This window comes from Amblyomma maculatum, chromosome 4, assembly GCF_055883805.1.
Source record: "Amblyomma maculatum isolate TAMU_Amacu chromosome 4, ASM5588380v1, whole genome shotgun sequence".
Classification (NCBI taxonomy): Eukaryota; Metazoa; Arthropoda; class Arachnida; order Ixodida; family Ixodidae; genus Amblyomma; species Amblyomma maculatum.
This window is the reverse complement of record NC_139347.1, coordinates 142,309,168-142,319,916: the sequence shown is the minus strand read 5'-3', so window position 1 is coordinate 142,319,916 and position 10,749 is coordinate 142,309,168. Positions and strand designations below refer to the sequence as shown.

General features: G+C 47.0%; 1 protein-coding gene across 1 annotated transcript; it reads right to left on the bottom strand.

Annotated features, from left to right (window-relative positions):
• Window positions 1-6,237: 6,237 nt before the first annotated feature.
• LOC146193220 (uncharacterized) lies at window positions 6,238-8,308 on the bottom strand. The gene is made up of 4 exons (XM_084600073.1): window positions 7,572-8,308; window positions 7,186-7,287; window positions 6,980-7,047; window positions 6,238-6,719 (listed from the first exon to the last, which is right to left on the bottom strand). The coding sequence occupies exons 1-4, from the start codon at window positions 8,291-8,293 to the stop codon at window positions 6,238-6,240; spliced, it is 1,374 nt and encodes a 457-aa protein (XP_084456199.1). The 5' UTR covers window positions 8,294-8,308.
• Between the last annotated feature and the right edge of the window lie 2,441 nt (window positions 8,309-10,749).

Sequence of the window (10,749 nt, the reverse complement as noted above, 5' to 3'; positions counted from 1 at the left end):
TGAACCGAACACAAGCGATCACAGTCTTTTGTGTGCCAGCCTTTGCCCTCAGCATCCTTCGGAAACCTAGCAGTAAAATTGTTGGTTGTGGGCACGCACGTGCTGCGCGGCGCAATACAAGAAGCACAGCAGTCCGGAATAAACTTTCACGAGTTCAACTTACTTGTGAAATGTGATACCTGGCGTCGTCTTCACGCGGTTTGTACAACCGTAAGCTACGCACGAACCAACCATGCTTGTTCTGGCCGTGTTACATGCCGCGCAAGTGAAGCAGTACCACTTGTCCGTGTACACACTCGGCGCGCGCTGCGGCGACAGGCGTGCTTTCTGCCCCCCGCAAGATGGCAGCGCGGCGGCTTCACTTGACGGGCGCCCCCTCCAGCAGTTTTTATATAACCTCCTTGGTCCAAACCACGGTGTAAGAATAATTTAGGTGAGAGGACGCCGCCGGTCTCCGCTCCACCAGAAAGCTCTGCTTCTCAAGTTCTCCAACAGATGGCGCTACCAACTCAGGCCCGGTCGCTGTGTGGGCGAAGTCACGGCACAAGAATAGGTGGGTCAAGTAAACAAGAAGCCAACTTGGTCTCGCAACGTCATCATTGCGAGGCCAAAGTAAATCGTCCAGTAAAATAAATAGCATGACCTTACTGCCTTCATGTCAGCCCCTAACGTTCGGTTTTATCTGCAGCGAAGGCGAAATAGCTAGTTGGGGGCTAAGTCCCGTGCGTCCGGTCGATGCCAGAGAATGCGTTAGGTAGCTTCTCTGATACCGGCTATCGCACGAGTAAACGTCTGCAATGTTTACGCTTACCCCAGTCACCCGTCGTAAGCGGTCAAGCGTACCTACAGTTATACGCCGAGTTTATATTCCACCACTCACGAGTGGCCCGTTATAGCAATAACATCGTAAATTGGTGATAAGCGTGAAAGGAAAGGGAATTCACAGGAAGCAGTCGCAACGTCCTAGCTCAGAAAACGGCTAATAAACTGTGATAACACTTGCAGCCTTATCCTCCTGTGTCTAACCATGTGTCGGCGTGCCATTGGCAACTACAGATTCGATACTGTCTGTATAAGTTTGTATTTCTAATATAAGATACATACAGTTTATAGCCTTTTTCATGAGAAGAATGCATACATTTGTGTGGATGGCAATAAGGCATTGACCTCATAAATTTCATTTATTTACAAAAGAGAAAAACTACATTGGTAAGTATGACAGTGTACATCACACCAAACGCACACAAAACAAAGTTTAGACATATATGCAGTACACATAAGCACACATTGCGCTCGTCCTGGACAAAGAAAATCATACAAGTTTAGACAATTTACGCAAGTCTTGGCTTTTCTTTACATGCTTGTTCTTCAACTGTCGGCAATACTGTCGCATTCGCAGGCACACATAATAGTGCAAGAGCTTAGCAAGCATTTCTTCTTTATGAGCAACACATGGAAATGTGAAGTTGAAGTTTTCTAGCACAGCGTCAGTCGTGCGATCATATACATCCCTTTCGCCGGAATGTTTTGCGAAGTGCTCCTCGGCCTCTTTAAAAAGAAGAAACAGGTGCACATTCGGATGCATGAGCCCTCCTTTCGTTTTACAATTTACCAAATCAGCTTCAGGTAACTTTGAAATACCCCTCTGTCCGACCAGAGCCTCCTTACAAACTGTACAGGATGTATGAGTACCAAGCTTTCGTGACACAAATCCTGTGACATAGTACACAATGCAGTCAATAACTGCAGCATTTGAATAGTCTTGTTCAAACACATCATCGCACTCCCAGGTTTCCTCACTGATAAGGCCATCCAGCTTCTGCTTGAGGTCATGCATTTTATCGGTGTGCTGAATAGCTCCGGATTTAAACACCTCTCTAAAGTCACTGAGCGTGAGAAAAGCAGATTGCTCTTTCTCGGAAGCTACACAGTTGCCGAACTGTGGTGGCCTCAATAATGAATAAAGAGAAAGCATGCGGTACAGCTGTAGGAATGTCGGGAATGTGGGATGCTCATTTTGGCCACCTGCTTGTCTTATAATACCGAAAAAACACTCCAAGGGGTCCTGATTCATTTTCGCTGTCAGGACATACTTGAAGTCGCACTCCTTGAGAAGAAACACTGACAGTTCCTGAACAGACTTAAGGGTAACACGTAAACCTTCGGCTGTAGATTGTGTTAGGAAAAGATCTTTGTGAATATCACCCCTCACAACTTCCTGCTCCCAGCTATCTAGCCACTTAGACGCAGACTCGAGAACATGGAAATCTTTGCATCCAAGTGTGAGGCCTTCTGCGGGAAAGCGACGATTGAGGGCGTCAAAAAGGTCATTCATCAAGAGAGTAAACTCCACAGTTGGCTCGACATTTTCAAGCCGAGGTGCGCCTCTCCGTGCATAGAAAGATATTCCCTTAGCAACTGAGTGGCTGAAAACTTGTGTGGCTAGCTTCACCCGCATTTTGAGCATATGTGAAGGATTGACATGGCAATACGTCAGCTTTGGACACACTCTAAGTTCAGCGGCATTTTTGGTATCTGCCACAAAAAGTGCATCGTAGCACGACCATTTCACTAGTTGCCCATTTACTTTCAAAATCTTTTTGTCATAGAGACGATTCCTGATGCATTTGAATAAATGCGGTGTGTCTGCCACGACATAGACTTTCCTTGAGGCATCTAGTGGATGTTCAAAACAATTAACATGTCCTAGAGTGCCACTTACTCCGAGCTGCTTCCACATGGCCCTGTTAGTAGATGCACCATCGCAGACTACACCGTCAACAAATATTCCTGCCTGCTCTAAGTGTACAATGCACTGCAGCAACAGCTGGGCAAGGACTGTTCCCTTTGTTGCTCCTTTCGAAGCAAATACTGCTACAGGTTGTAAATAACTGTCAGCAAAGGCAAACACTAGACCATGGTCTGCCAGCTCATTGCTTTGCCCTCCTTGGTCTCCATAGTCAACAAGTCCAGAATACGTCATGGTCTTCGAGTTTACAGCCATCTCTTTCCTGACCTGTATCTCGTCTAAAATCACCATCCCTCTGCGCTGAAAGGGCGTCTTCCTTGCCAGTTTGATTTTGAGAGCTTTAAAAAAATTCTCATCAAAACCACATTTGAGCCCAACCATGTTTATATACTTTCTTATGGTTGATATGCATGGCATGGGCAGTATGTTATTATTCTGAAGGAATGAGTAAGTGGTGGGGCTCCTGATGTTCAGCAAGAGGCATAGGAGTAGCCAGTCGTCGGTGTAGCGCCTATTATTCTTTGTTGTGCACTTGGCTGCGGACATACATTCCTGCACAAGAAGGAGCTGCATCGGTGGAATGTTAAGAGCTTGCAGTTTCTTTTCGACGTCTTCCTCTTGCAATTTCATTATTTCACCTTTGCTCTCTTCGAGTTGTTTAGTTATGAGTCGGTTGCGCTTCAGTAGCCGTGCCCGTGACTTTTGCAAGACAGCCCTAGCCCGACGCAAGGCGTCAATCTTCTGTTTTTTGGCAGGTGACACAGACAGCCTGATGCGCTTCAGTGGTTGCCGCTGTTTTGCTCGAGCAGCTTGCCGGTCGGCATGGATTCTGAGAGTATCCGATAGGCTACTGCATGCACGACATATATCTCCCCCCGGTAACAGCAGTGGGCATCGTTTATGCCTCCATTTACGCTGGCAGTCAACAAAAGCACATTCAGGAGCCACAGAAGGAAAGTCCTTCATATTAGGTCCTCCACTGCAAATGTGTAAGTTGTGAACCGCTTTTAGAACATCCTCAACTTCAGTTGTCGACACAGCAAAATTATTTATGCCTACAGCACTGCATTCAACCGGCTTGTTGAATATGTAAACTTGCAAAGCCATGTCACTTTTCACATGCACAGACTTTCGGTTAAAAAGCACACATGCGCCGTCACTTGTGCGTAGCAGGGAGGCGTCGTGGAACACGAGGTCACGGAACCCTTCTGCGTCGATGCGATGCACCGCCCAGGACGGTGTCGGAAGGCAGAGAGTTGATGCTGTATTGAACATTTCTTCGAACGGCGATGAAGTGCAGAGGTCACTTGCCCCGACAACATTGCTGCTGTCGTTGACTTCGCCGTCTGTGCTTTGAGCTGATGGTGTTGCTACCAGGGTTTGAAGTCCGGTACCTCCACTGTTGGGCCCGCGCGTATACGCGGAGGAAGGTGCACGATAAGCCTGCCGCCTTGAATTCTTGCGAGGACTTCTTACCTTCTTTGACAAGTAGCTCGGCGCTCCCTTGAAAATAGTTGGCAGAGCATCCTTGGCAAGTCCCGCTCTCCTGTTGCCCGACATCAGAACGCGGCCATCAATAGCAGCGGACCACGTTTTCAATATGAAGTGAGGAGCGAAATGTTTTTCACAAACACGGTCCGTGCGCTGCAGTACTCTGTCTTTGCGAGGGATCGCCCGTCTCCATGCGTCGAGCCTTGCTTGGTCTTGCGGCGGCGTAAAAAGCGATAACTTCTCTTTACAGGACTTATAACCCGTGTTGCAGTACGGTACAAAGCACTTCCCCATCGCGTAGCATACCAACACGTAAAACAACCAAACAGATCGTAGCGTAAACACACGTGCGTGCGAACAAAGAGCAGGCGCAGAGTGGAGAACCCGCATGAATGCGCTGGCGCAATGGACTTTAGCGGGCGCTAGTTTCGCGCGCCACCTCTCGAGGGCTCTTCTAACCAGAGCTCAACTCTCCTCTCCCCGGGAAGCGTCGCCTCCGCGCCGTCCTCTCACCTAAATTATTCTTACACCGTGGTCCAAACCCGAGAGCTTCTTAAAATCCCTCGATAATTTGAAAGTAGCGACACTTTCCTCCTCGAATATCCTCGCCCGCCGCCTGCGCGCGCTGCACACGGCACGCTTTTTTGGGCAGCGCTCCTTCGCCGTCCGGGAAATTGGCTGGCACGAGCGCGCGCTCTTAAGTTTGCGCTTTTTCCACGCTCTGTTATCGAATAAAGACACGAATAAGACATGCGACTCCCTTGACTGTACCGCGAGCCGCATAAATTAGCGTCTCGTACGCGCAATGAAAGTGCAAATTACGACCGCTTGCCGCATGAACAAAAACCGCTTGCTGCATACACCTCACATTCCTTTTGACTTTTGATTACCGTGTGTCTCAACCCGTCATAATATATTAAGCATAATGTTTACTATATATTTGAACATTCCTGAATATTTTCAGCATACCGATGCTGAGATAAATGTATTTTCACCTCAAACTAATTTTAGCGGAAGTAAAGTTTATGCAGTTGGTAACGAGCGGAGTTTCATTAATGCGATGGTTGCTAGCAAGAGGCTGGAACAAATGCTTTGATGGTCATCCTAAAATTTTTCAATAAACTTTAGACTGAGGTTGGTACCGCGCAGTGCACATGCAGCTGCTTAGTTGTTTTCGTAGTTAAGAATTTTCGCGGCTGCTTGAAAACGATCGAATATCAACTTTTTTCTGTTAAGCATGAAACGGATCTAGCTCCTGCTGTCGGCGGCCTTGAAATGACGTCGAGTCGAAACCGAGAGCCAAGATTAGGGCACCGATTTCCCATCATCCGTACCTCAAAATTTGGCCCTGTCGACCATCGATACTTGACCTTGTCGGTAATTTAGTATGACCAATATTTTTTTTCTTTTGCTTTGACTAGACTAAGAAACGTGACCCACAACGCTTTCAACTCTTTAGTGGCAAAATGCGGAAGAAGTACAGGTCTTATGTCGATAAGTACGACAGGGTGCGCACATACAAAATACTCCTATGTCAACTCAAGACCAAACAGCATTGTTTTCTTTGTACACACTAGACCTCCCAGGTCCAAGGCCGACGGCGGCTCTATGCTACGAAAGTGGACATGACGCCCGTTAACTAGGCAAATAATTAAGGAGGACCACCTAAATTTGGAAGTCAAGACTGAGTTGCCCATACGCAAATTAGGTAATAGACACCAATTTCCGGTCAGACTCGGACCAGGTCAAATTCCTATTTTGGCCAGGGCAGTGCACAACAGCCTGCAATGGATAAAGTTTTTTGACCTTGTAGTGGAGGGAACTAAGGCGGATTTAGTCTTTTTCTTTTCATCCTCGGCAAGCAAAAAAAAATTCAATAAACCTACAGCTTGGCAGGAATACAGATAAAATCATTTGAGGATACAAATAGCACTTTATTTAAAAAGACAAAATTGGAGCCATGATGCTCAGCATCAGTTTTTCACATTTTCTTTATTCTAAACGCGCAGCACTTTCCTGTGCAGTGGCTTGCAGGCGAGCTTTTTGCGGTATGCTGCCCGGTCCGTTACAGTAGCGCCGACGTTGGATAAAAGTGGCCTAATGAACTTGTCGAAAACTACAGCTAGTGTGCTTGTGGCGTGGTCATCTCTTGCTGGGCATACGAAAAGGGGGCACTGCTCCAGTCGAGGCAGTAACAGTTCAGCCAGTTGCTGACGCACGTTGGTTTTTTTTATGTGCGGCAGGGCAATATCAACTGCTTTTTTAATGGTCACGAGGACAGTGACAAGTTCAGACTTTGGGAAAATTAGCCCACCTCTTGACTGCAGGCTAATAAGCCGCATCAGCACCGAACTTGATCCATGCGACTGGTGGAGGGAAGGGCAGAAACTGCATGTTCTTCGCTCCTCAACTGCCTTCGCCACAAAACCTGCTATATAAGCGATGCTGGCGTTTGCTATGGTTGATTGTGGCCGCTGCACTGAAATAGAATATACCCATATTAGCATTTGGAGCTAGACATTCTGCAATGTACTGCCATTTGTGCGAGCAAAAAAATTCAGCTTATGGCATAAACCTATAAAAAAGGTTTATCATGTCCAAACTCAGCGGGCATTCTCTAAAAAATTTCACATTTAGGCATTGCTACCAGTCATCCGTTAGAGCCGTGCAATAACGCGAAATGGTCGGTTTTCAGTTCCAATTCACATGAATAGAGTGGGTGAACGAGTGTGTACTCACGAGGCATTGCTTTCAGGGATCTGAAGAGCTCGTCGATTTCCATCACAAAATCCTCAGTTCCCGTGAACCTGGAACAAAAATATGCATAGTATTTATATCAGCACAGTATGTGTTAGCCAAATCGCTGTAGGCTGCAAAATAAACACAATAATAGTCCAGCGAGCCAACAAAGCGTAAGTTCTTGAAAAATCGTATGCAACATATACCTGGCTGGGGTCTCTGTCAAAGCATGCGGGGTTGTCTGTGCTGTTGCTCGAGCTGGAACATTCAGTTCGGAGGACGTCACATTCAGGGAGGCACCATGCAAACTGCAATATATGTAAAATAGTTATCGCCACTAATAATCAGCAGCCACATAAAAGCAAAAAATGGTTCTAACACATTGCCCATCGGCAAAGCAGGTTTTACGCGCTCACATGGTCTGAACTAAACATTTCCACCAAGCAGGCAGACTACAACAGTAGAGCTGCTCGCGTTGTGAAATTTTAGTTGTGCAAGGGCATGAAAGTGATTAGCTTTGTGTTTTGAAACAAGAGACAACCAGCTGCCAACTACGAGCACTCGCTCCAGAACTCAATTACCATGTACCTACCTCAAAACAGTCTGTCCATTTTCAACGTTTGAAGCTTGAGATGGGCACATGCTTCCAGTCCGCAAGATCCTTTCCAGGCTAAATGTCACAGCCCTTGCATCAAGACAGTCGTTCCCACCAGCCATTTGCCGCAAAGAACTGAAGAGGAGCTCTACGGGGTCACTGGAGAGGTTTCTTGTTAAAACATAAAAGAAGCCGTTCTCGAGAAGGTACTTGATGCATAGTACAGTAGATTTGCTTGTCAGCAAGAGAGCTTCGTAGGTTTCAGCACTAAGAAACTTTCTCCCGTTCGTTTTACAGGCATTGTAGATAGTTTCGAGGTAGTCTGGGAACTCCTTCTCCAGCCATTGTAGGCGTTCGTCGGTAGCACAGAAAAAGTGCATTTGGTCAGGCTTTCTCAAATGCACATGTGCCGTTCGGTTGGCCACATTGTGGATGGAAAACCACTTCTGCATCATCTTCATAAACAATATTGTTGTGTCAGCGTTCCTGAACTGTTCTGCCTGAGGGTGGTACCTGGGGTATTCTTTCAAAAGAGAAAGCGCTGAGATAACTTCATCTGAAAACAGCTGCACTGCTCTTCCCACATGCATCTTCTCAAAATTAGTTGGCTCTATGTGCTTCTGTGTTAGGAATCGAATTGGTTTAACAATCTCGTTCTTTTGAAGGACATAGAGCTGCTTCACAAACTGTCCAGTTATTGGCTGGGTTCCATCTGTCATGTCCCCCTCCAGGAGAAGGCTTCACACGTTTTTTATATGACACTGGTCAAAGGACAAGAATAGGCTTCTCTCTGGATCACATGGATGGTTGACCACTGGCTTGAGGGAGCCATTGCCCAGGTGGCGCATGACTAACATTAATCTTGTGGTTATCCGTGACGATCCGGACGACATAGAGGCCACACTTTTCAACCTCAGTTATCACTTTTTTTGTCAGCTGATACAGGAGCTTGCCACTTAATCGGTTAGTGCAGAAAACGCCGCAAGGAATCTTGTAAGACGTGGACAGGCCTGCTGCAACGAAACACAACACTTTGTTGGCAAGCACGATGTTGTTCACGTTCTCCCTTGTCCCAGCGTCTTCTCTCGCAGTTTGTTGACCGAAAAAGCAGTCCATTTTACGATCATAGATGTATTTGGAGCTTATAGCCATTTCATCCACAATAATAGAGGAAAACCGCGCTTGCTCTTTTAATTGCCCCACCTCTTGCTTCAGGCGTCCTTTCATTAGTGGTGTGATCCCACTTTCACTATTGGATTTGCCAACATAGCGAAGTAGCGTGTTTTTTGATGGCAGTTTCAAAAGGCCTCTGTTACGTATGTAACGGTATGCCTTAGGGGACAAGTAGTACAAAACTACACATTCCCGTACAAAGTCTGAAGACCACACGGGCCGTTGCCTTGACGCATTGGTGATCTGTTCCGCTAGGCAGTCCTCTAAGCAGAACTGGGCTGTGCCGACCTTGTCCAGGCATTTTTTCAACGCCGAGTGGAGAGTGTGGTTTTCATAACCACCGAGTTTTCTTTTTAGGCGACTGTTTTCTCGTTGCAGTCTCCTGATAGTGTCTGCTTTCCTGAACAATTGCACTCGCATTCGGTTTAGACCCCTTGCATCGGACTGCTTGCGTAGAAGAAGGTCATCAGTAGTTTGCGTTGCGCAATCACTAGGCTGCTGCTTCTCATATCCTGCACCGTTAGGACCTGCTTCATCTCCTTCCAAGGATGAATGAATCAGGCTGCCTTCATGCACTAGAGAAAATGAGCAGGCAGAAGTTGATGAACGGCTTGTGCTTTCTTCGCGACCATAGGCTGACTCTGCATCTTCATCGCGGCCGCTTGATAAACTTGATGCCTTTTCTTAGTTTGATGCGGAATTCTGCGACAATCGCTCTATCTTACGTCTTTTTTTGTGGCTGTTGCGGCTGCATGTAGCTCGGGTAACCCGCGAACACGCTCGGAACAGCATCCCGTTTCAGACGGCGCACCTTTGTGAACCCCAAATTATAATCAGAGTCTAAAAAGTGATGGCTGCAGACGACACTGCTAGCAGACTTGTCATTTGGCACAAAATCTTTTCTTGATATGGCCTTTAGCCATGCTTGCCTACGCTCATCATTTGAAGGAAATTCATGAAAACTTATTCCGTGGTTCTTTTTTTCTATCGGAGCGACAGAAAGGGACACAGCAATACATTTATCTGAAAAATAAAGAAAGAGATAGGATTGCCGTGTGAAGCGGATGACAGAGAATCGATGCAGCTTTCGTCACACCGCAAATAATTTAAATAGCGGGATCACACTAGCTGCGCGAAACCACTTTCACCTAGAGGGAGCACATGCAAAATAGCAAAACAAAGGCCACGAAAGTATTTTCGCTCAAACTACTCTACTCAAGTACAAAAAACAGAAGTCAGAACTTGTGACTAGCGTAGTGGCGTATAACAATGCACGAGCGCTTATCGTAATTATATGTTCGAGCCAGAGAGAGCTTCGCTATAAACAAACGTCGCCTGAAAGGCACAAAAAGGCATGCGTAAGTTGTGTCATATAGCGTGGCAACCTTTGCAGCACACACACATATACACAAAAAAATTCAGCACAATAGCATGCACACCGGACGACATGCTGCACGGTAAAAGCCTCGGTTGCCTCAATCACCTTTTAAACGGCCACAAAAACTGCATGCAAAGGCGATCCTAAGTGTTTAACAATGTACCTGATCTCGATGTAGAAGTCGAAAGAAATTGACAACGCATTCACGTCTGTTGCGCGTGGAAACGTGCCAAAAAAACTGACGATGTGACTGAAATCGCAGTGCCGGCCACGCGCGCGCCGCTCGAGCCATGGGCTAAGGTCGCCACCTCGCGGCGTGTTACGGAGCTAGCGAAATTACAATTTTCCGCAGGGGCGCGCGCCGAATGGGACGGCCTAGGGTGCCTCGATGTGCGCCCTCTCCCGCCGCTCCGTGCAGGGTGGGGACAACCGCGTCGTCTGCTGCAGTGTCCGCCATATTTGTGCCCACTCGTTTCAGAACACTGGAGGTAAGCTTCTCTGCGCAGCGAAGGCCCCTTCACCATCGCGGCGAAACAGGTTTTGGAGGCAGAAATAGGGTGCAGCGCTGGGGACATCTATTGTTGCCGAACCCTTTCCTACAGGCTTCTGCCCTGTGTTGCTTTC

Coding starts and splice junctions, on each gene's coding strand:
- LOC146193220 (XM_084600073.1), bottom strand. CDS start 8,293: ATGACAGATGGAACCCAGCCAATAACTGGACAGTTTGTGAAGCAGCTC. Junction 7,288..7,571: donor AATGGACAGACTGTTTTGAG/GTAGGTACATGG, acceptor CATATATTGCAG/TTTGCATGGTGCCTCCCTGA. Junction 7,048..7,185: donor TTGACAGAGACCCCAGCCAG/GTATATGTTGCA, acceptor TTTTTGTTCCAG/GTTCACGGGAACTGAGGATT.